Source organism: Procambarus clarkii, chromosome 35, assembly GCF_040958095.1.
Source record: "Procambarus clarkii isolate CNS0578487 chromosome 35, FALCON_Pclarkii_2.0, whole genome shotgun sequence".
Classification (NCBI taxonomy): Eukaryota; Metazoa; Arthropoda; class Malacostraca; order Decapoda; family Cambaridae; genus Procambarus; species Procambarus clarkii.
The window spans coordinates 22,846,344-22,869,676 of NC_091184.1; the positions used below are offsets into that span (position 1 = coordinate 22,846,344).

At 51.7% G+C, this 23,333-nt stretch overlaps 1 protein-coding gene and 1 long non-coding RNA gene across 2 annotated transcripts in view; one reads left to right on the forward strand and one right to left on the reverse strand.

Annotated features, from left to right (window-relative positions):
- Positions 1-23,333, reverse strand: part of LOC138371269 (uncharacterized) — a 474,806-nt gene that overhangs the window by 297,526 nt on the left and 153,947 nt on the right. The gene's annotated exons all lie outside the window — the stretch shown is intronic.
- Positions 7,100-9,231, forward strand: LOC138371299 (tripartite motif containing 13-like). Its single transcript, XM_069336084.1, has 3 exons — positions 7,100-7,126; positions 7,355-8,080; positions 9,136-9,231. The coding sequence occupies exons 1-3, from the start codon at positions 7,100-7,102 to the stop codon at positions 9,229-9,231; spliced, it is 849 nt and encodes a 282-aa protein (XP_069192185.1).

A 23,333-nucleotide genomic window follows, 5' to 3' on the forward strand; every position in this document is an offset into this window, starting at 1 on the left:
TCACTGCATACATTATTATAATATGTACGACGAGCTTTGTTACGACAAACTTCCAAAAAATTCAGTGGGTAACAAAGCTTAAGACCAATCGAATCAATATTCTTAAATTCTTCATCTAAGAATTCTGGACTCACAACTCGAAGAGCTCTTAGATACATTGAAGAAAAAATTGACTTTTTTACATTGTATTTATGCCCTGAAAAATAATGAACATAAGATAAATTGTTCGTAGGTTTTCTGTAAACACTAAACTTTAATGAAGAGTTTTCCCTATGAATAAGCACATCTAGGAATGGCAAACATTTATCAATTTCAGTCTCCATAGTAAATTTTATGGAGGTGACTTGGTCATTAAGTTTGGCTACAAATTCGTCTGTGTTTACATCTGAAGGCCAAATACACAAGATATCATCAACCTATCTAAACCAAGGAATGATTCCAGGAGTTATTTTTGAAACAAATTTCTTTTCAAAGAATTCCATGTACAGGTTTGAGAGCAATGGCGATAGAGGATTCCCCATTGCCATTCCAAAAGTCTGTAAATAATACTCATTATTAAAGGTAAATTTACATTCTTTAATGCACAACTTAACAAGACTGACAATAATATCAGCAGAAAGAGGTAAGTCATGGCTCATTAGTTCACGAGCAAGATAATCGAGAATATCATCGACCGGTACTTTTGTGAACAAGGAACAAACGTCAAAACTGATTAACTTAATCAAAAGTTAATCAGTTTTGACGTTTGTTCCTTGTTCACAAAAGTACCGGTCGATGATATTCTCGATTATCTTGCTCGTGAACTAATGAGCCATGACTTACCTCTTTCTGCTGATATTATTGTCAGTCTTGTTAAGTTGTGCATTAAAGAATGTAAATTTACCTTTAATAATGAGTATTATTTACAGACTTTTGGAATGGCAATGGGGAATCCTCTATCGCCATTGCTCTCAAACCTGTACATGGAATTCTTTGAAAAGAAATTTGTTTCAAAAATAACTCCTGGAATCATTCCTTGGTTTAGATATGTTGATGATATCTTGTGTATTTGGCCTTCAGATGTAAACACAGACGAATTTGTAGCCAAACTTAATGACCAAGTCACCTCCATAAAATTTACTATGGAGACTGAAATTGATAAATGTTTGCCATTCCTAGATGTGCTTATTCATAGGGAAAACTCTTCATTAAAGTTTAGTGTTTACAGAAAACCTACGAACAATTTATCTTATGTTCATTATTTTTCAGGGCATAAATACAATGTAAAAAAGTCAATTTTTTCTTCAATGTATCTAAGAGCTCTTCGAGTTGTGAGTCCAGAATTCTTAGATGAAGAATTTAAGAATATTGATTCGATTGGTCTTAAGCTTTGTTACCCACTGAATTTTTTGGAAGTTTGTCGTAACAAAGCTCGTCGTACATATTATAATAATGTATGCAGTGAAAGGACTCGCCCAAAGAATGTGTTATGTTTACCATATTTCTCTGGGTTTGAGAATATTGTCAAGGCCTTGAAACTTTTTAATATAGATGTAATGTTTAGCTACGAAAACACTGTTGGTAAGCTATTAGTAAGGAACAGCCCTCGTAGTGATAATTGCGTCATTTATAAAATACCTTGTAAGGAATGTAATAAGTTCTATGTCGGGCAAACATCTAAAGATTTAAAATGTAGAATATCGCAACATAAATACTCTGTAAGACATGGCCAATTATCTAATGCTTTGTTTGTGCATTTGTCAGAAAACGCTCACCAAATTGATTGGGAGAGTGCGTCTTCAATAACAAAGTGTAAAAGCACCTATAACAGAAACATAATTGAATCCGCTTTGATACAGATCACCAAAGAAAGTAATTTGAATATTAGCAGTGGTCTATATAACTTAGATCCATTTCTAATAGATCAGCTAAAGGGCGATTTAAGTAGAATCATTGAAAAACATTTGTCTCACTAATTTATTGTATATATTTACCTCTTTATGTTATAATTACCTATGTATTATGCTTGTATGTCTGCTGTATCAGATGGGCCATTGGGCTACATCGGATGGGCTAATTGGGTGCATCTGATGGGCCAATGGGCCTTCTGCGTTGTCCAAGTATTGTACCTCACCTTACTTCACCACTCTCTCCTGCCTATTTATACCCATCACTCGATCTGTAAAATGACCTTCTGAAGATGTATTTAATATACGAAAGTACTTAAGGAAATTTCCTGTTTCATTTTTCCTCCGTGGTCTGACATTGTCATATATATATATATATATATATATATATATATATATATATATATATATATATATATATATATATATATATATATATTTATATGCAATAGACGATCACAAAACACTGATCATTTTATGCGGAAAATCCACAGAGAAATATGAAATGAGGTGAACGTTTCGGCTTTGTTAAAGCCTTTGTCAACACCAGACTGACTAAGGAGAAGGGAAGGGGGAGGATATATAGGCCGACACCTGACCCAACCCATCCCTAGGGAAGGAATTAACCAAAAACAGGTATAGCTTAGCTTAGAATGGTCAAAGAGGATTAAGTGGTCAGAGAATAAGGATGAAAGATTAAAGAAAAGCCTCATAAACACACAATATATGAATATACAATTATAATGAGACATTGTAAGCCTCTCTATCAGAGTTGTTTCTTAAACTGTTGTGCAATATTATAACTTAAAAATGGATGAAGTTTATACATACCAGTACTAACATTAAGAAGATTTGGACACTGACTGATTAGCGCAGACTCAATCAAATTCCGTTCCACGAAATCCCCACAATTGGTAATGCTTTTTGCCCCATTCCAGTTAATATTGTGATCGCATAAACTCGTATGTAGATACAATGCATTAGACATTTGGGCAGTTCTAATACTATAAGCATGTTGTGACAACCGCAATTGTAAGGACTTTCCTGTTTGTCCAAGGTACACAGAATCACAATCATTGCAGGGAATCGAATACACACAACCTGCTGTATCAGGGGAGTTTTTTATTAAATTGGATTTGATCGTACTATTAGTGAACACCAAATTTATATTCAGTTTCTTAAAAATCAGAGACAATTTTTCAAGTCCACTCGCATAAGGAACCACCAATGAGTTAATCATTTTTCGTTTCGCCTTAGGGACGTGATTATAAAACGTACGCTTGGCTTGTCCAAACGAGAAATCCAAAAACCTCGTAGGATATTGTAAACTCTTCCCAATTTCATATATTTTAGCAATCTCTTCATCAAAAAACTCAGGGCTGCAAACCCTCAAAGCTCTTAGAAACATTCCTGAAAATACTGCCTGTTTAACTTTACTATGATGATTCGAATAAAAATGAACATACGACCCCACGTTGGTAGGTTTCCTATACACATTAAATTTGAACTTTCTAGTGACTCTATGAATCATAATGTCCAAAAACGGAAGAGTACCATTCTCCTCAGTCTCACAAGTGAATTTTATTGAAGGTACCAAAGGTATTATTAGTTCAATTGGTTCGGCGGCTTATAAACTCTCTAAGTGGTTAGTCAAAGTTTTGTCCCCTATAGTTGGTACTATTTCCAACTCACACTTGACAAACAATGTGGACTTAGTTAATAAGCTATCCACACTGAATTTAAATTTTGATTTTAAACTTATAAGTTTCGATGTGACCTCTTTATTCACTAAAGTTCCTGTTGATGATCTGTTAGAATTTCTACGTGAGGAACTGCCTAAATATAATTTGAGCTTGCAGACCAATAAAGTATTGGAACTTATCAAATTGTGTATAAAAGACAATTATTTTAGTTTTAATGGAAAATTTTTCAAACAAACATTTGGTATGGCGATGGGCAATCCCCTGTCCCCAGTTTTAAGCAATTTGTATATGGAATTCTTTGAAACAAAAATCTTATCCAGGATTATCCCGGCTAATGTAGTTTGGTTTAGGTATGTTGATGATATTTTGTGCTTATGGCCGTGCAACAAAGACCAGATAGTTTTTCTTAATGAACTTAATTCTTTGGTACCTTCAATAAAATTCACTTGTGAGACTGAGGAGAATGGTACTCTTCCGTTTTTGGACATTATGATTCATAGAGTCACTAGAAAGTTCAAATTTAATGTGTATAGGAAACCTACCAACGTGGGGTCGTATGTTCATTTTTATTCGAATCATCATAGTAAAGTTAAACAGGCAGTATTTTCAGGAATGTTTCTAAGAGCTTTGAGGGTTTGCAGCCCTGAGTTTTTTGATGAAGAGATTGCTAAAATATATGAAATTGGGAAGAGTTTACAATATCCTAAGAGGTTTTTGGATTTCTCGTTTGGACAAGCCAAGCGTACGTTTTATAATCACGTCCCTAAGGCGAAACCAAAAATGATTAACTCATTGGTGGTTCCTTATGCGAGTGGACTTGAAAAATTGTCTCTGATTTTTAAGAAACTGAATATAAATTTGGTGTTCACTAATAGTACGATCAAATCCAATTTAATAAAAAACTCCCCTGATACAGCAGGTTGTGTGTATTCGATTCCCTGCAATGATTGTGATTCTGTGTACCTTGGACAAACAGGAAAGTCCTTACAATTGCGGTTGTCACAACATGCTTATAGTATTAGAACTGCCCAAATGTCTAATGCATTGTATCTACATACGAGTTTATGCGATCACAATATTAACTGGACTGGGGCAAAAAGCATTACCAATTGTGGGGATTTCGTGGAACGGAATTTGATTGAGTCTGCGCTAATCAGTCAGTGTCCAAATCTTCATAATGTTAGTACTGGTATGTATAAACTTGATCCATTTTTAAGTTATAATATTGCACAACAGTTTAAGAAACAACTCTGATAGAGAGGCTTACAATGTCTCATTATAATTGTATATTCATATATTGTGTGTTTATGAGGCTTTTCTTTAATCTTTCATCCTTATTCTCTGACCACTTAATCCTCTTTGACCATTCTAAGCTAAGCTATACCTGTTTTTGGTTAATTCCTTCCCTAGGGATGGGTTGGGTCAGGTGTCGGCCTATATATCCTCCCCCTTCCCTTCTCCTTAGTCAGTCTGGTGTTGACAAAGGCTTTAACAAAGCCGAAACGTTCACCTCATTTCATATTTCTCTGTGGATTTTCCGCATGTATATATATATATATATATATATATATATATATATATATATATATATATATATATATATATATATATATATATATATATATTATATATATATATATATATATATATATATATATATATATATATATATAATATACAGTGGCACCTCGACATACGATTGCCCCTACTTGCGATAATTTCGAGTTACGATGTGAATTTCATCGAAAAATGCGACTCGACATCCGATGGTGTTGTTGACTTACGATATTTGTTGGTACACGTTCGGGTCGACAGAGCGAGTGGTTCCCAGTCACGCGGCCGACCTGCCTCAGTTTACTACAGCTGCCCGCTTAGTGACGATTGTGCCTTTAAGAAATTCCGCTTTTGTGGTGATTTTTTGCATTTTGAACATTAAAGTAATTATTATATACCTTGCCATGAGTCCCAGGAAAGTCAGTGGTAAGGCTCAACATATGAAAACCCATGTAAGGATGAGCATATAGCAGATACAAGAGTACAGAATGTCTCTTCCTCAACAATTAAGAAAATGTGTGCAGCATGGGAAGAATTGCAAACCTTTGCTGAAACGACTCGCCCAAATCAAGCTGCAGTAGGTCGTTGCCTTAACCTATTCAATGACACTGATGCATCATTACAGACAAATGTTAAAATTAAGGGAACAACAAATGCCTCTTGACAAATTTGTAGTGAGACAAACAAGCACTGAATCATAACCAGGTTCTAGTGGTATTCAGGCAAAACGTAGGAGAGAGAGTACCCCAGAGAAAACATCACTGCCTGATGTGATAATGGAAGGGGACTCCCCTTCCAAACAGGTACAACTCTCCTCCTCCCCCCTCATCACCATCTTCCATACGCCATCAAGAGCCCTCCATAAAGGTAAGAGACACTTTGGTACTGTATTGTAGTTAGAAAAAAAATTGTATTCAGTATAAAATGTATGTATATTCAGTATGTATTTGTATGTTAATATTTTGGAGGGTGGGGAACGGATTAATTCAATTCCCTTTATTTCTTATGGGAAAAATCGCTTCGACTTACGATCCGTCTCTGGGAACGGATTAGCATCGGAAGTCGAGGCCCCATTGTGTGTGTGTATATATATATATATATATATATATATATATATATATATATATATATATATATATATATATAATATATAAATATATGCGAACAAGCCTGAATGGTCCCCAGGACAATATGCAACTGAAAACTCACACCCCAGAAGTGACTCGAACCCATACTCCCAGGAGCAACGCAACTGGTATGTACAAGACGCCTTAATCCACTTGACCATCACGATCGGACATAATGAGGTGATAGCCGAGGCTATTTGAACCACCCCACCGCCGGCACTCGGATAGTAATCTTGGGCAAGGAATATATAAATATATATATATAATATATATATATATATATATATATATATATATATATATATATATATATATATATATATATATATATATATATATATATATATATATGCAATTGACGATCACAAAACACTGATCATTTTATGCGGAAAATCCACAGAGAAATAAATAATATATATAATATAATATAATATATATATATATATATATATATAATAATACAGAGAAATAAATAATATAGTACAGTATAATATATATACTGTACTTAGTTTATAAATTAAATAGATAAGATTTGGTGGTCTTATCACCACCAAATCAACTAAGCCCAGATTTGTGTGAGACCAATAGTCAATTTATCCATCATGGTTATGTTTGGGGAAGAGTATCACTCAATCTCAACAATCCTGTAATGTAATTGTGTGTTCCCATAGTAAGTGTAAAATAATCCAGAGTAGTTCAATAAAACCCATGTGTTAAGATGTAACCCACAGTGTATTTATTGTCCAACTTAGACTAAGAATACTTGATCCTTCCCCCATTATCACATACGATACATACATTTCCTTCCATTATTCATAATAAAGTAAGGATGGGTTTTGTTAGTCTGCACTCTCAGGTATGGCTTACAAACAGCCCTGCTGCTGCAATATGTTACCTAAATATATTATCCCATACTCCGAGATATGTTTATAAAAAATATTGGCCTTGCTGTGAATGTGTTAATCTGTCAGTAATATTAACCCTGCTTTGAAATAGCTAATACAAAGAATGTATAAAAATATTATGTAATTTGTATTAGTAAATAAAGTACTGTAATATTAGTTTTAAATGTAAATACATCTAGCAAACTAAATATTCTTTTCCACAGGATAACAAGCTAGAGGAATGTTCAGTGTGTTTTAACGATTATGATGACAATCAGCTACGACCTCGCACACTGCCATGTGGCCACACATTCTGCTCCCAGTGTATTGACAATGCTATCAAGAATGGTCAGCTGACCTGCCTCAGCTGCCGTGCCGAGCACACTGCCACAGCTGCTACTCAGTTCCCAATTAGCTATGCTGTGGAGGCTTTTGTTAGGAAACTCAAAAATATCCAGCTAACAACTGAGGAAGTAGTGCCAGCAAAACCTTATGAAGGTCCCGCCAGAGGCATCAGTAAGACATTACGTTCCCTGGTGCAGGAGCAGAAGAGCATCATCAGCAGCCTCATTACTAGCTGTGAAGAGGTACTGTCCCAGCTGGGGGAGTACCGGGGGCAGCTGGGGGACTGGAAGACTCACCACCTCCAGCTCCAGGACAGACTCTATGCTCTGGTAGAGCAGAACAAGTCAGCAATGAAGCTCTTGGAACTGGAGGATACCAGTGTGGTGGATATGACAACACAAGGAGAGGAAGGGAAGACTCAGCTGCAGGCCATGTTGGGGAGCCTCGACACAGTCAACACCCCACAGGAGGTTGGCACAACCATAGACACAGCTGATGAGTGCAAGGTGAAGGTAGAAGATTGGTTCCGGAAGTGCCAGGAACTCTTCCCAGATGTCAACACTGTCCACACCTCGGTGAAGGTACACTACCGAAGGTCACATTGTTCTCACCCAACTGAGTATAGTATGGCCTCTATATAAACACTTTTGACATGGAGACACATCAAGATGAGAGTTGACTTTATAGATAGGAAACATTTTTATTAATAAAGTCAACTGTCATCTTGGTGTTTCTCTACACTGTGGTCAGTGTAGAGAAACACCATTACTTATATTGTGAAATTATTTTACTCAGAGCCTGATGCTTCATTATAGTCCAGTTACTTTACTCAGAGCCAGATGCTTCATTATAGTCCAGTTACTTTACTCAGAGCCTGATGCTTCATTATAGTCCAGTCACTTTACTCAGAGCCAGATGCTTCATTATAGTCCAGTTACTTTACTCAGAGCCTGATGCTTCATTATAGTCCAGTTACTTTACTCAGAGCCTGATGCTTCATTATAGTCCAGTTACTTTACTCAGAGCCTGATGCTTCATTATAGTCCAGTTACTTTACTCAGAGCCAGATGCTTCATTATAGTCCAGTTACTTTACTCAGTGCCAGATGCTTCATTATAGTCCAGTTACTTTACTCAGAGCCAGATGCTTCATTATAGTCCAGTTACTTTACTCAGAGCCTGATGCTTCATTATAGTCCAGTTACTTTACTCAGAGCCATGATGCTTCATTATAGTCCAGTTACTTTACTCAGAGCCTGATGCTTCATTATAGTCCAGTTACTTTACTCAGAGCCTGAAAAAAAAGGGCTTCATTATAGTCCAGTTACTTTATTCAGAGCCTGATGCTTCATTATAGTCCAGGTTCCACCATTAATGTTTGTGTTGGTTAATGACAGGTGCAGGAGACCATCAGGGAGGCCCTGGAGATGACGAACCACAGAGACAAGGTGCCACAGCTGACCCCGTACACCTGGGAGACTCAGCCTCCACCATTAATGTTGTGTTGGTAATGACAGGTGCAGGAGACCATCAGGGAGGGCCCTGGAGATGAAGACCACAGAGACAGGTGCCACAGCTAACCCCGTACACCTGGGAGACTCAGCCTCCACATTAATGTTTGTGTTGGGTAATGACAGGTGCAGGAGACCATCAGGGAGGCCCTGGAGATGATGACCACAGAGACAGTTCCACAGCTTACCCGTACACCTGGGAGACTCAGCCTCCACCATTAATGTTTGTGTTGGTAATGACAGGTGCAGGAGACCATCAGGGAGGCCCTGGAGATGATGACCACAGAGACAGGTGCCACAGCTGACCCCGTACACCTGGGAGACTCAGCCTCCACCATTAATGTTTGTGTTGGTAATGACAGGTGCAGGAGACCATCAGGGAGGCCCTGGAGATACGACCACAGAGACAGGTGCCACAGCTGACCCCGTACACCTGGGAGACTCAGCCTCCAGCATCATGGATAAAGTTCAGGAATCACTTTAGAGATCCCCCAGAAGCAATTAACAGTAAGTTTGTTATTTTCTCTCATAGGTCATACCACAAAATTATTGAGTTGCGTTTTGAGGAGAGGAAGCCTGTTCTTAGGTTTATCGAGGTTCCCCAATGTCAACTACTGACTTTCCTTAACATACAATCCACAATAGTTTGCCTAACTCCTGGATAAATATTTACTGGTTGGTGAACAGAGGCAACAGGAAACATGTTAACCATTTCTGGCCTGCATGGTGATTGAACCCGCGATCCTGCCCCCTCACAGAGAGCGGGTGACACTCCACCAACCTTTCCAAAAAAGTATACCTGGTTGATGGGGTTCTGGAAGTTGTTCTACTCCCCAAGCCCGGCCCGAAGCCAGGCTTGACTTGAGAGAGTTTGGTCCACTAGGTTGTTGCTTGGAGCGGGCCCGCAGGCCCACATATCCACCACAGCCCGGTTGATCTAGCACTCCTTAGGAGAAACAATCTAATTTCCACTTGAAGATGTGTACGGTTGTTCCGGCAATATTTCTTGTGCTCGCTGGGAGGACGTTGAATCCAGTAAGACAGCGAACCAAATCAGACCACTGCTGGGTACGAAGAAACTGAAGCCTTAAAATTGACAACGAAACTCCACACAATGCCAGCACCAACCCCATGCCAGTAGAGGGGATGGGGGGGGGGGGCTGGAGCTACAGGTCCAAGCACCAACCCCTGCCAGTAGAGGGGGGGCTGGGAGCAACAGGTACAACACCAAACCCCTGCCAGTAGAAGGAGGGCTGGAGCTACAGGTCCAGCACCAATCCCCTGCCAGTAGAAGGAGGGCTGGAGCTACAGGTCCAGCACCAATCCCCTGCCAGTAGAGGGGGGCTGGAGCAACAGGTACAACACCAACCCCCTGCCAGTAGAGAGGGGGGGGATGAAACTACTGGTCCAGCACCAACTCTCACTGCTAGTAGAGAGGGGCTGGAGCTATAGGTCCAGCACCCACCCCCCTGCCAGTAGAAGGGGGCTGGAGCTACAGGGTCCAGCACGAACACCCTGCCAGTAGAGTGGGGGGGGGCAGGAGCTATAGGTAAAGCACCAACCCCTGCCAGTAGAGGGGCCTGGGGCTACAGGTCCAGCACCAACCCCCTGCCAGTAGAGGGGGGGGGGGCTGGAGCTACAGGTCCAGCACCAACCCACTGCCAGTAAAGGGGGGGCTGGTAGCTACAGGTCCAGCACCAATCCACTGCCAGGAAAGGGTGGCTGGAGCTACAGGTCCAGCACCAACCCCCTGCCAGTAGAGGGGGGCTGGAGCTACACATCCAGCACCAACCTCCTGCCAGTAGAGGGGGGCTGGAGCTACAGGTCCAGCACCAACCCACTGCCAGTAAAGGAGGGCTGGAGCTACAGGTCCAGCAGAAACCCACTGCCAGTAAAGGGGGCTGGAGCTACAGGTCCAGCACCAACCCACTGCCAGTAAAGGAGGGCTGGAGCTACAGGTCCAGCACCAACCCACTGCCAGTAAAGGGGGGCTGGTGCTACAGGTCCAGCACCAACCCCCTGCCAGTAGAGGGGGGGGGGGGGCTGGAGCTACAGGTACAACTCCAACCCCCTGCCAGTAGAGGGGGGGCTGGAGCTACTGGTTCCAGCACCAACTCCCCCTGCCAGTAGGGGGGAGGGGGCTGGAGCTACTGGTCCAGCACCAACTATTCCCCTGCCAGTAGAGGGGGGCTGGAGCTACAGGTCCAGCACCTACCCCCTGTCAGTAGAGGGGGGTTGGAACTACTAGTCCTGCACCAACCCCGGCCAGTAGAGGGGACTGGAGCTACAGGTCCAGCACCACCCCCTGCCAGTAGAGGGGGGCTGGAGCTACAGGTCCAGCACCTACCCTCTGCCAGTAGAGGAGGGCTGGAGCTATAAGGACCAGCCCCAACCCCCCCGCCAGTAGAGGGGGGCTGGAGCTACAGGTCCAGCACCAACCCCCTGCCAGTAGAGGGGTGGCTGGAGCTACAGGTCCAGCACCTACCCCCTGCAGTAGAGGGAGGTTGGAACTACTAGTCTGCACCAAACCCCTGCCAGTAGAGGGGGGGCTAGAGCTACAGGTCCAGCATCAACCCCCCTGCCAGTAGAGTGTGGCTGGAGCTACAGGTCTAGCACCAACCCCCTGCCAGTAGAGGGGAGCTGGAGCTACAGGTCCGCACCAACCCCCTGCGAGTAGAGGGGGGGTTGGAGTTACAGGTCCAGGACCAACCCCACCCAGCCCGTAGAGGGGGGCTGCAGCTACAGGTCCAGCACCAACCCCCAGCCAGTAGAAGGGGGGGGGGGGCTAGAGCTACAGGTCCAGCATCAACCCCCTGCCAGTAGAGGGAGGCTAAAGTTACAGGTCCAGGACCAAACCCCACCCTGCCCGTAGAGGGGGCTGCAGCTACAGGTCCAGCACCAACCCCCTGCCAGTAGAGGGGAGCTAGAGCTACAGGTCTAGCACCAACCCCCTGCTAGTAGAGGGGGGCTGGAGCTACAAGTCCAGGACCAACCCCATGCAATAGAGGGGGGGGCTGGAGCTACAGGTCCAGCACCATCCCCCCTGCCAGTAGAGGGGGGGCTGGAGCATAGGTCCAGCATCAACCATAGTGCCAGTAGAGGAGGGCTGGATCTACAGGTCCTGCACCAACCTCCTGCCAGTAGAGAGGCTGGAACTACAGATCCAGCGCCAACCCCCTGCCAGTAGAGGGGAGCTGGAGCTACAGGTGCAGCACCAACCCCATGCCAATAGATGGGGAGGGGGGCTGGAGCAACAGCTACAGCACCAACCTCCTGCCAGTAGAGGGGGGGCTGGAGCTACAGGTCCAGCACCAACCCCTTGCCAGTAGAGGGGGCCTGGAGCTACAGGTCCAGCACCAACCCCCTACCAGTAGAGGGGGCCTGGAGCTACAGGTTCAGCACCAACCCCCTGCCAGTAGAGGGGGGCTGGAGCTACAGTTCCAGCACCAACCCCCTGCCAGTAGAAGGGGTCTTGGAGCTACAGGTCCAGCACCCAACCCCCTGCCAGTAGAAGGGGGCTGGAGCTACAGGTCCAGCACCAAACCCCTGCCAGTAGAGGGGGGCTGTAGCTACAGGTCCAGGACCAATCCCCTGCCAGTAGAGGGGGGCTGGAGCTAAAGGTCCAGCACCAACCCCCTGCCAGTCGAAGGCGGAGTGGAGTTACAGATTCAGGGCCAACCCCCTGGCTATAGAGGATGGCTGGAGCTACAGGTCCATCTCCAACCCCCTGCCAGTAGAGCGGGGCTGGAGCTACAGGTCCAGCACCATCCCCCTGCCAATAGAGGAGGCTGGATCTGCAGGTCAAGCACCAACCCCCTGCCAGTAGAGTGGGGGGGGGGGGCTGGAGCTACAGGTCCAGCACCAACCCCCTGCCATTAGAGGGGGGGGGGGGGGCTGGAGCTACAGGTCCAGCACCAACCCCCTTCTAGTAGAGGGGGGTGGGGCTGGAGCTACAGTTCCAGCACCAACCCTTTGCCAGAAGAGGGGTGCTGGAGCTACAGGTCCAGCACCAACCCCCTGCCAGTAGAGGGGGCTGGAGCTACCGATTCAGGGCCAACCCCCTGCCAGTAGAGGGGAGCTAGAGCTACAGGTCCAGCACCAACCCCCTGCTAGTAGAGGGGGGCTGGATCTACAGGTCCAGCACTAACCTCCTGCCAGTAGAGGGGGGCTGGAGCTACAGGTCCAGCACCACTCCCTGCCAGTAGAGGGGGGGCTGGAGCTACAGATTCAGGGCCAACCCCCTGCCAGTGGAGGGGAGCTAGAGCTACAGGTCCAGCACCAACCCCCTGCCAGTAGAGGGGGGCTGGAGCTACAGGTCCAGCACCAACCTCCTGCCAGTAGAGGGGGCCTGGAGCTACAAGTCCAGCACCATTCCCCTGCCAGTAGAGGGGCTGGAGCTACAGGTCCAGCACCAACCCCCTGCCAGTAGAAGGGGGCTGGAGCTACAAGTCCAGCACCATTCCCCTGCCAGTAGAGGGGGGGCTGGAGCTACAGGTTCAGCACCAACCCCTGCCAGTTGAGGGGGCTGGAGCTACAGGTCCAGCATCAACCCTCTGCCGGTAGAGGGGGGCTGGAGTCTTCATTTCCAGGACCAACCCCCTGCCAGTTGAGGGGGGGGGCTAGCGCTACAGATCCAGGGTCAACCCCTGCCAGTAGAAGGGGGCTGGAGCTACAGGTCCAGCACCTACCCCCTGCCAGTAGAGGGGGGCTGGAGCTACAGGTCCAGCACCTACCCCCTGCCAGTAGAGGGGTGGCTGGAGCTACAGGTTCCAGCACCTACCCCCAGCAGGTAGAGCGGGGATGGAGCTACAGGTCCAGCACCAACCCCCTGCCAGTAGAGGGGGGCTGGAGCTACAGGTCCAGCAGCATCCCCTGCCAGTAGAGGGGGAGCTGGGTCAACACATTCAACACCAAACCCCCTGCCTAGTAGAGGGGGGGGGGCTGGAGCTGCAGGTCCAGCACCAATCCCCTGCCAGTAGAGGGGGGCTGGAGCTACAGGTCCAGCACCAACCCCCTGCCAGTAGAAGGGGACTGGAGCTACAGGTCCAGAACCAACCCCTTCCAGTAGAGGGGGGGCTGGATTTTCAGGTCCAGCACCAACCCCCTGCCACTAGAGGGGGGGAGGTCTGGAACTACAGGTCAAGAACCAACCCCCTGCCAGTAGAGGGGGTTCTGGAGCTTCAGGTCCAGCACCAACCCCCCTGCCAATAGAGGGGGGCTGGAGTTACAGGTTCAGGACCAACCCCACCCTGCCCGTAGAGGGGGCTGCAGCTACAGGTCCAGCACGAACACCCTGCCAGTAGAGGGGGGGGGGGGCTAGAGCTACAGTTCCAGCATCAACCCCCTGCCAGTAGAAAGGGCTGGAGCTACAGATTCAGGGCCAACCCCCTGCTAGTAGAGGGGGGCTGGAGCTGCAGATCCAGGACCAACCCCATGCCAATAGAGGGGAGGCTGGAGCTACAGGTCCAGCACCATCCCCCCTGCCAGTAGAGGGGGGGCTGGAGCTATAGGTCCAACATCAACCCCCTGCCACTAGAGGAGGGCTGGATCTACAGGTCCAGCACCAACCCCCTGCCAGTAGAGGGGTGGCTGGAGCTACAGGTCCAGCACCTACCCCAGCAGGTAGAGCGGGGCTGGAGCTACAGGTACAGCACCAAACCCCTGCCAGTAGAGGGAGCTGGAGCTACAGGTCCAGCACCAACCTCCTGGCAGTAGAGGGGGGCTGGAGCTACAGGTCCAGCACCAACCCCCTGCCAGTAGAGGAGGGCTGGAGCTACAGGTCCAGTGCCAACCCCAAGCCAGTAGAGGAGGGCCTGAGCTACAGGTCCAGCACCACCCCTCTGCCAGTAGAGGGGGGGCTGGAGCTACAGGTCCAGCACCAACCACCTGCCAATAGAGTGAAGGCTAGAGCTACAGGTCCATGGCCAACCCCTTGCCAGTAGAGGGGGCTGGAGCTACAGGTCCAGCACCAACCCCTGCCAGTAGAGGGAAGGCTGGAGCTACAGGTCCAGGGCCAACCCTCTGCCAGTAAAGGGGGCTGGGAGCTACAGGTCCAGAACCAACCCCCTGCCAGTTGAGGAGGGCTGGAGCTACAGGTCTAGCGCCAACCCCCTGCCAGTAGAGGTGGGCAGGGAGCTAATAGGTCCAGCACCAACCCCCAGCCAGTAGAGGGGGGCTGGAGCTACAGGTCCAGCACCAACCCCCTGCCAGTAGAGGGGGGGGGGGGGCTGGAGATACAGGTCCAGCACCTACCCCCTGCCAGTAGAGGGGGGCTGGAGCTACAGGTCCAGCACCTAACCCCTGCCAGTAAAGGGGGGCTGGAGCTACAGGTCCAGCACCAACCCACTGCCAGTAAAGGGGGGCTGGAGCTACAGGTCCAGCACCAACCCCCTGCCAGTAGAGGGGGGAGGGCTGGAGCTACAGGTACAACTCCAACCCCCTGCCAGTAGAGGGGGGCTGGAGCTACAGGTCCAGCACCTACCCCCTGCCAGTAAAGGGGGGCTGGAGCTACAGGTCCAGCACCAACCCACTGCCAGTAAAGGGGGGCTGGAGCTACAGGTCCAGCACCAACCCCCTGCCAGTAGAGGGGGAGGGCTGGAGTTACAGGTACAACTCCAACCCCCTGCCAGTAGAGGGGGGCTGGAGCTACTGGTCCAGCACCTACCCCCTGCCAGTAGAGGGGGGCTGGAGCTACAGGTCCAGCACCTACCCCCTGCCATTAAAAGGGGGGCTGGAGCTACAGGTCCAGCACCACCCCCTGCCAGTAGAGGGGGAAGGGCTAGAGCTACAGTTACAACTCCAACCCCCTGCCAGTAGAGGGGGGGCTGGAGCTACTGGCCCAGCACCTACCCCCTGCCAGTAGAGGGGGGGCTGGAGCTACAGGTACAACTCCAACCCCCTGCCAGTAGAGGAGGGGCTGGAGCTACAGGTCTAGCACCAACCCCTTGCCAGTAGAGAGGGGCTGGAGCTACAGGTCCAGCACCAACCCCCTGCCAGTAGAGGGGGGGGGGCTGGACCTACAGGTGCCAGCACCATCCCCCTGTCAGTAGAGTGGGGCTGGAGCTACAGGTCCAGCACCATCCCCTGCCAGTAGAGGGGGGGCTTTAGCTACAGATCCAGCACCACCCCCTGCCAGTAGAGGGGGGGGGCTGGAGCTACAGGTCCAGCACCAACCCCCTGCCAGTAGAGGGGGGGCTGGAGCTACTGGTCCTGCAACCGACCCCCTGCCAGTAGAAAGGGCTGGAGCTACAGATTCAGGGCCAACCCCCTGCTAGTAGAGGGGGGCTGGAGCTGCAGATCCAGGACCAACCCCATGCCAATAGAGGGGAGGCTGGAGCTACAGGTCCAGCACATCCACCCCTGCCAGTAGAGGGGGGGCTGGAGCTATAGGTCCAAACATCAACCCCCTGCCAGCTGGGCTGGAGCTACAAGTCCAACACCAACCCCCTGCCAGTAGAGGGGGCTAGAGCTACAGGTCCAGCACCAACCCCCTACCAGTAGAGGGGGCTGGAGCTACAGATCCTGCACCAATCCCCTGCCAGTAGAGGGGGCTAGAGCACAGGTCCAGCTCCAACCCCCAGCCAGTAGAGGGGGGCTGGAGCTACAGGTCCAGCACCAACCCCCTCCCAGTAGAGGGGGGGGGCAGGAGATACAGGTGCAGCACCTACCCCCTGCCAGTAAAGGGGGGCTGGAGCTACAGGTCCAGCACCTACCCCCTGCCAGTAGAGGGGGGCTGGAGCTATAGGTCCAGCACCAACCCTCTTCCAGTAGAGGTGGGCTAAAAGCTACAGGTCCAGCACCAACCCCCTGCCAGTAAAGGGGGGGCTGGAGCTACAGGTCCAGCACCAACCCCCTGCCAGTAAAGGGGGGGCTGGAGCTACAGGTCCAGCACCAACCCCCTGCCAGTAGAGGGGGCTAGAGCTACAGATCCAGCACCAACCCCCAGCCAGTAGAGGGGGGGCTGGAGATACAGGTCCAGCACCAACCCCCTGCAAGTAGAGGGGGGGGGCTGGAGCTTCAGGTCCAGCACACCCCCCCCTGCCAGGGGGGGGGGGGCTGGAGCTACTGGTCCAGCACCAACCCCCTGCCAGTAGAGGGGGGCTGAATCTATAGGTCAGCATCAACCCCCTGCCAGTAGAGGGGGCTGGAGCTACTGGTACAGCACCAACCCCCTGCCAGTAGAGGAGGGCTGAAGCTACAAGTCCAGCACCAACCCTCTTCCAGTAGAGGGGGGCTGGAGCTACACGTCCAGCACCAACCCCCTGCCAGTAGAGGGGGGCTGGAGCTACTGGTACAGCACCAACCCTCTGCCAGTAGAGGGGGGCTGAAGCTACAAATCCAGCACCAACCCTCTTCCAGTAGAGGGGGGCTGGAGCTACAGGTCAAGCAGCTACCCCCTGCCAATAGAGGGGGGGAGAGAAGGAGGCTGGGATCTACAGGTCCAGCACCAACCCCCTGCCAGTAGAGGGGGTGGCTGGAGCTACAGGGTCCAGCACCTACCCCCAGCAGGTAGAGCGGGGCTGGAGCTACAGGTACAGCACCAAACCCATGCCAGTAGAGGGAGCTGGACTACAGGTCCAGCACCAACCTCCTGGCAGTAGAGGGGGCTGGAGCTACGGTCCAGCACCAACCCCCTGCCAGTAGAGGAGGGCTGGAGCTACAGGTCCAGTGCCAACCCCAAGCCAGTAGAGGAGGGCCTGAGCTACAGGTCCATCACCACCCCTCTGCCAGTAGAGGGGGGGCTGGAGCTACAGGTCCAGCACCAACACCCTGCCAATAGAGGGAAGGGCTAGAGCTACAGGTCCAGGGCCAACCCCTTGCCAGTAGAGGGGGCTGGAGCTACAGGTCCAGCACCACCCCCTGCCAGTAGAGGGAAGGCTGGAGCTACAGGTCCAGGGCCAAACCCTCTGCCAGTAAAGGGGGCTGGAGCTACAGGTCCAGAACCAACCCCCTGCCAGTTGAGGAGGGCTGGAGCTACAGGTCTAGCGCCATACCCCCTGCCAGTAGAGGTGGGCAGGAGGAGCTATAGGTCCAGCACCAACCCCCAGCCAGTAGAGGGGGGGCTGGAGCTACAGGTCCAGCACCAACCCCTGCCAGTAGAGGGGGGGGGGGGCTGGAGATACAGGTCCAGCACCTACCCCCTGCCAGTAGAGGGGGGCTGGAGCTACAGGTCCAGCACCTACCCCCTGCCAGTAAAGAGGGGCTGGAGCTACAGGTCCAGCACCAACCCACTGCCAGTAAAGGGGAGGCTGGAGCTACAGTTCCAGCACCAACCCTTTGCCAGAAGAGGGGTGCTGGAGCTACAGGTCCAGCACCAACCCCCTGCCAGTAGAGGGGGCTGGAGCTACCGATTCAGGGCCAACCCCCTGCCAGTAGAGGGGAGCTAGAGCTACAGGTCCAGCACCAACCCCCTGCTAGTAGAGGGGGGCTGGATCTACAGGTCCAGCACTAACCTCCTGCCAGTAGAGGGGGGCTGGATCTACAGGTCCAGCACCAACTCCCTGCCAGTAGAGGGGGGGCTGGAGCTACAGATTCAGGGCCAACCCCCTGCCAGTGGAGGGGAGCTAGAGCTACAGGTCCAGCACCAACCCCCTGCCAGTAGAGGGGGGCTGGAGCTACAGGTCCAGCACCAACCTCCTGCCAGTAGAGGGGGCCTGGAGCTACAAGTCCAGCACCATTCCCCTGCCAGTAGAGGGGGCTGGAGCTACAGGTCCAGCACCAACCCCCTGCCAGTAGAAGGGGGCTGGAGCTACAAGTCCAGCACCATTCCCCTGCCAGTAGAGGGGGGCTGGAGCTACAGGTCCAGCACCAACCCCCTGCCAGTTGAGGGGGCTGGAGCTACAGGTCCAGCATCAACCCTGTGCCGGTAGAGGGGGGCTGGAGTCTTCATTTCCAGGACCAACCCCCTGCCAGTTGAGGGGGGGGCTAGCGCTACAGATCCAGGGTCAACCCCCTGCCAGTAGAAGGGGGCTGGAGCTACAGGTCCAGCACCTACCCCCTGCCAGTAGAGGGGGGCTGGAGCTACAGGTCCAGCACCTACCCCCTGCCAGTAGAGGGGTGGCTGGAGCTACAGGTCCAGCACCTACCCCCAGCAGGTAGAGCGGGGCTGGAGCTACAGGTCCAGCACCAACCCCCTGCCAGTAGAGGGGGGCTGGAGCTACAGGTCCAGCAGCATCCCCTGCCAGTAGAGGGGGGGCTGGGTCAACACATTCAACACCAACCCCCTGCCAGTAGAGGGGGGGGCTGGAGCTGCAGGTCCAGCACCAATCCCCTGCCAGTAGAGGGGGGCTGGAGCTACAGGTCCAGCACCAACCCCCTGCCAGTAGAAGGGGACTGGAGCTACAGGTCCAGAACCAACCCCCTTCCAGTAGAGGGGGGGCTGGATTTTCAGGTCCAGCACCAACCCCCTGCCACTAGAGGGGGGGAGGTCTGGAACTACAGGTCAAGAACCAACCCCCTGCCAGTAGAGGGGGTTCTGGAGCTTCAGGTCCAGCACCAACCCCCTGCCAATAGAGGGGGGCTGGAGTTACAGGTTCAGGACCAACCCCACCCTGCCCGTAGAGGGGGCTGCAGCTACAGGTCCAGCACGAACACCCTGCCAGTAGAGGGGGGGGGGCTAGAGCTACAGTTCCAGCATCAACCCCCTGCCAGTAGAAAGGGCTGGAGCTACAGATTCAGGGCCAACCCCCTGCTAGTAGAGGGGGGCTGGAGCTGCAGATCCAGGACCAACCCCATGCCAATAGAGGGGAGGCTGGAGCTACAGGTCCAGCACCATCCCCCCTGCCAGTAGAGGGGGGCTGGAGCTATAGGTCCAACATCAACCCCCTGCCAGTAGAGGAGGGCTGGATCTACAGGTCCAGCACCAACCCCCTGCCAGTAGAGGGGTGGCTGGAGCTACAGGTCCAGCACCTACCCCCAGCAGGTAGAGCGGGGCTGGAGCTACAGGTCCAGCACCAAACCCCTGCCAGTAGAGGGAGCTGGAGCTACAGGTCCAGCACCAACCTCCTGGCAGTAGAGGGGGCTGGAGCTACAGGTCCAGCACCAACCCCCTGCCAGTAGAGGAGGGCTGGAGCTACAGGTCCAGTGCCAACCCCAAGCCAGTAGAGGAGGGCCTGAGCTACAGGTCCAGCACCACCCCTCTGCCAGAAGAGGGGGGGCTGGAGCTACAGGTCCAGCACCAACCACCTGCCAATAGAGGGAAGGCTAGAGCTACAGGTCCAGGGCCAACCCCTTGCCAGTAGAGGGGGCTGAAGCTATAGGTCCAGCACCAACCCCCCTGCCAGTAGAGGGGGCTGGAGCTACTGGTACAGCACCAACCCCCCTGCACAGTAGAAGGCGAAGCTACAAGTCCAGCACCAACCCTCTTCCAGTAGAGGGGGGGCTGGAGCTACACGTCCAGCACAACCCCCTGCCAGTAGAGGGGGGGCTGGAGCTACTGGTACAGGCACCAACCCTCTGCAGTAGAGGGGGGGCTGAAGCTACAATCCAGCACCAACCCTCTTCCAGTAGAGGGGGGGGCTGGAGCTACAGGTCAAGCAGCTACCCCCTGCCAATAGGGGGGGGGGCTGGAGCTACAGGTCCAGCACCACCCATCTACCAGTAGAGGGGGGGCTGGAGCTACAGGTCCAGCACCAACCCCACTGCCAGTAAAGGGGGGCTGGAGCTACAGGTCCAGCACCAACCCCCTGCCAGTAGAGGGGGGGAGGGCTGGAGCTACAGGTACAACTCCAACCCCCTGCCATAGAGGGGGGCTGGAGCTACAGGTCCAAGCACCTACCCCCTGCCAGTAAAAGGGGGGCTGGAGCTACAGGTCCAGCACCAACCCACTGCCAGTAAAGGGGGGCTGGAGCTACAGGTCCAGCACCAACCCCCTGCCAGTAGAGGGGAGGGCTGGAGTTACAGGTACAACTCCAACCCCCTGCCAGTAGAGGGGGGCTGGAGCTACTGGTCCACACTACCCCCTGTATCCTCTTTGAGGTAGCTTCCATATCACCCAGTAACTGGTGCACAAATCTTGCTTCCTCGTCTTGACCTGTCAAAAGTGCGCTAGCTGTGAAGCCAGAATCCTATATATGACAAGTATATCAGAGAAAACACTATACAGTACATGGAACATTAAAGACCTGGCTTAATTACCTTTAGTTTGAGGCTTCCACGTGATCTAACCGGGTCACCCTATATCCTGACATTAATGGCCATAAATGAATGATAAACGGGTTTCGGATAGACACTTAACTTGAATTGTAGACATCGTGTTGGAGATGGTACCTTTGGTTTCCATAACACTACGTCCAAGTAAAATTAACAGGAGCCGAATTTGCTCCTGTGTGAGCCTCTGGTCTCGTATATACAATGGCTGTTTAACACTCCATACTATTGACGTTACTGGCCGACATTGTCCAGAATGATAGGAGCCGAATTTGCTCCACACGTCTCGGAGGTGACACAACAATGGCTCCCTCCTCAGTAGACGGGGGGGCTGGAGCTACAGGTCCAGCACCTACCCCCTGTCCATTAAAGGGCGGCTGGAGCTACAGGTCCAGCACCAACCCCCTGCCAGTAGAGGGGGAGGGCTAGAGCTACAGTTACAACTCCAACCCCCTGCCAGTAGAGGGGGGCTGGAGCTACTGGTCCAGCACCTACCCCCCCCTGCCAGTAGAGGGGGGCTGGAGCTACAGGTACAACTCCAACCCCCTGCCAGTAGAGGAGGGGGCTGGAGCTACAGGTCTAGCACCAAAACCCCTTGCCAGTAGAGAGGTGGCTGGAGCTACAGGTCCAGCACCAACCCCCTGCCAGTAGAGGGGGGGGCTGGAGCTACAGGTCCAGCACCATCCCCCTGTCAGTAGAGTGGGGCTTGGAGCTACAGGTCCAGCACCAATCCCCTGCCAGTAGAGGGGGGGCTTTAGCTACAGATCCAGCACCAACCCCCTGCCAGTAGAGGGGGGGGGGCTGAGCTACAGGTCCAGCACCAACCCCCTGCCAGTAGAGGGGGGGCTGGAGCTACTGGTCCGGCACCGACCCCCTGCCAGTAGAGGGGGGGCTGGAGCTACAGGTTGCAGCACCAACCCCTGCCAGTAGAGGGGGGCTGGAACTACAGGTCCAGCACCCACCCCATTGCCAGTAGTGTGGGGGCTGGAGCTACAGGTCCAGGCACCAACCCCCCTGCCAATAGAGCTGGGCTGGAGCTACAGTCCAACCCAACCCCCTGCCAGTAGAGGGGGCTAGAGCTACAGGTCCAGCACCAACCCCTACCAGTAGAGGGGGCTGGAGCTACAGATCCTTGCACCAATCCCCTGCCAGTAGAGGGGGCTAGAGCTACAGGTCCCAGCTCCAACCCCCAGCCAGTAGAGGGGGGCTGGAGCTACAGGTCCAGCACCAACCCCTCCATAGGGGGGGGGCAGGAGATACAGGTGCAGCACCTACACCCTGCCAGTAAGAGGGGGGGCTGGAGCTACAGGTCCCAGCACCTACCCCCTGCCAGTAGAGGGGGGCTGGAGCTATAGGTTCCAGCACCAACCCTCTTCCAGTAGAGGTGGGGGCTAAAAAGCTCAGGTCCAGCACAAACCCCCTGCCAGTAAAGGGGGGGGCTGGAGCTACAGGTCCAGCACCAACCCCTGCCAGTAAAAGGGGGGGGCTGGAGCTACAGGTCCAGCACCAACCCCCTGCCAGTAGAGGGGGCTAGAGCTACAGATCCAACACCAACCCCCAGCCAGTAGAGGGGGGGGCTGGAGCTACAGGTCCAGCACCAAACCCCTGCAAGTAGAGGGGGGGGGGGGCTGGAGCTTCAGGTCCGCACCAACCCCCTGCCAGTAGAGGGGGGGGCTGGAGCTTACTGGTCCAGCACCAACCCCCTGCCAGTAGAGGGGGGGCTGAAGCTATAGGTCCAGCACCAACCCCCTGCCAGTAGAGGGGGCTGGAGCTACTGGTACAGCACCAACCCCCTGCCAGTAGAGGAGGGCTGAAGCTACAAGTCCAGCACCAACCCTCTTCCAGTAGAGGGGGGGCTGGAGCTACACGTCCAGCACCAACCCCCTGCCAGTAGAGGGGGGCTGGAGCTACTGGTACAGCACCAACCCTCTGCCAGTAGAGGGGGGCTGAAGCTACAAATCCAGCACCAACCCTCTTCCAGTAGAGGGGGGCTGGAGCTACAGGTCAAGCAGCTACCCCCTGCAATAGAGGGGGGGGGCTGGAGCTACAGGTCCAGCACCACCCTCTACCAGTAGAGGGGGGCTGGAGCTACAGGTCCAGCAACCAACCCGCTGCCAGTAGAGGGGGGCTGGAGCTACAGTTCCAGCACCAACCATCTGCCAGTTTAAGGGGTCCTG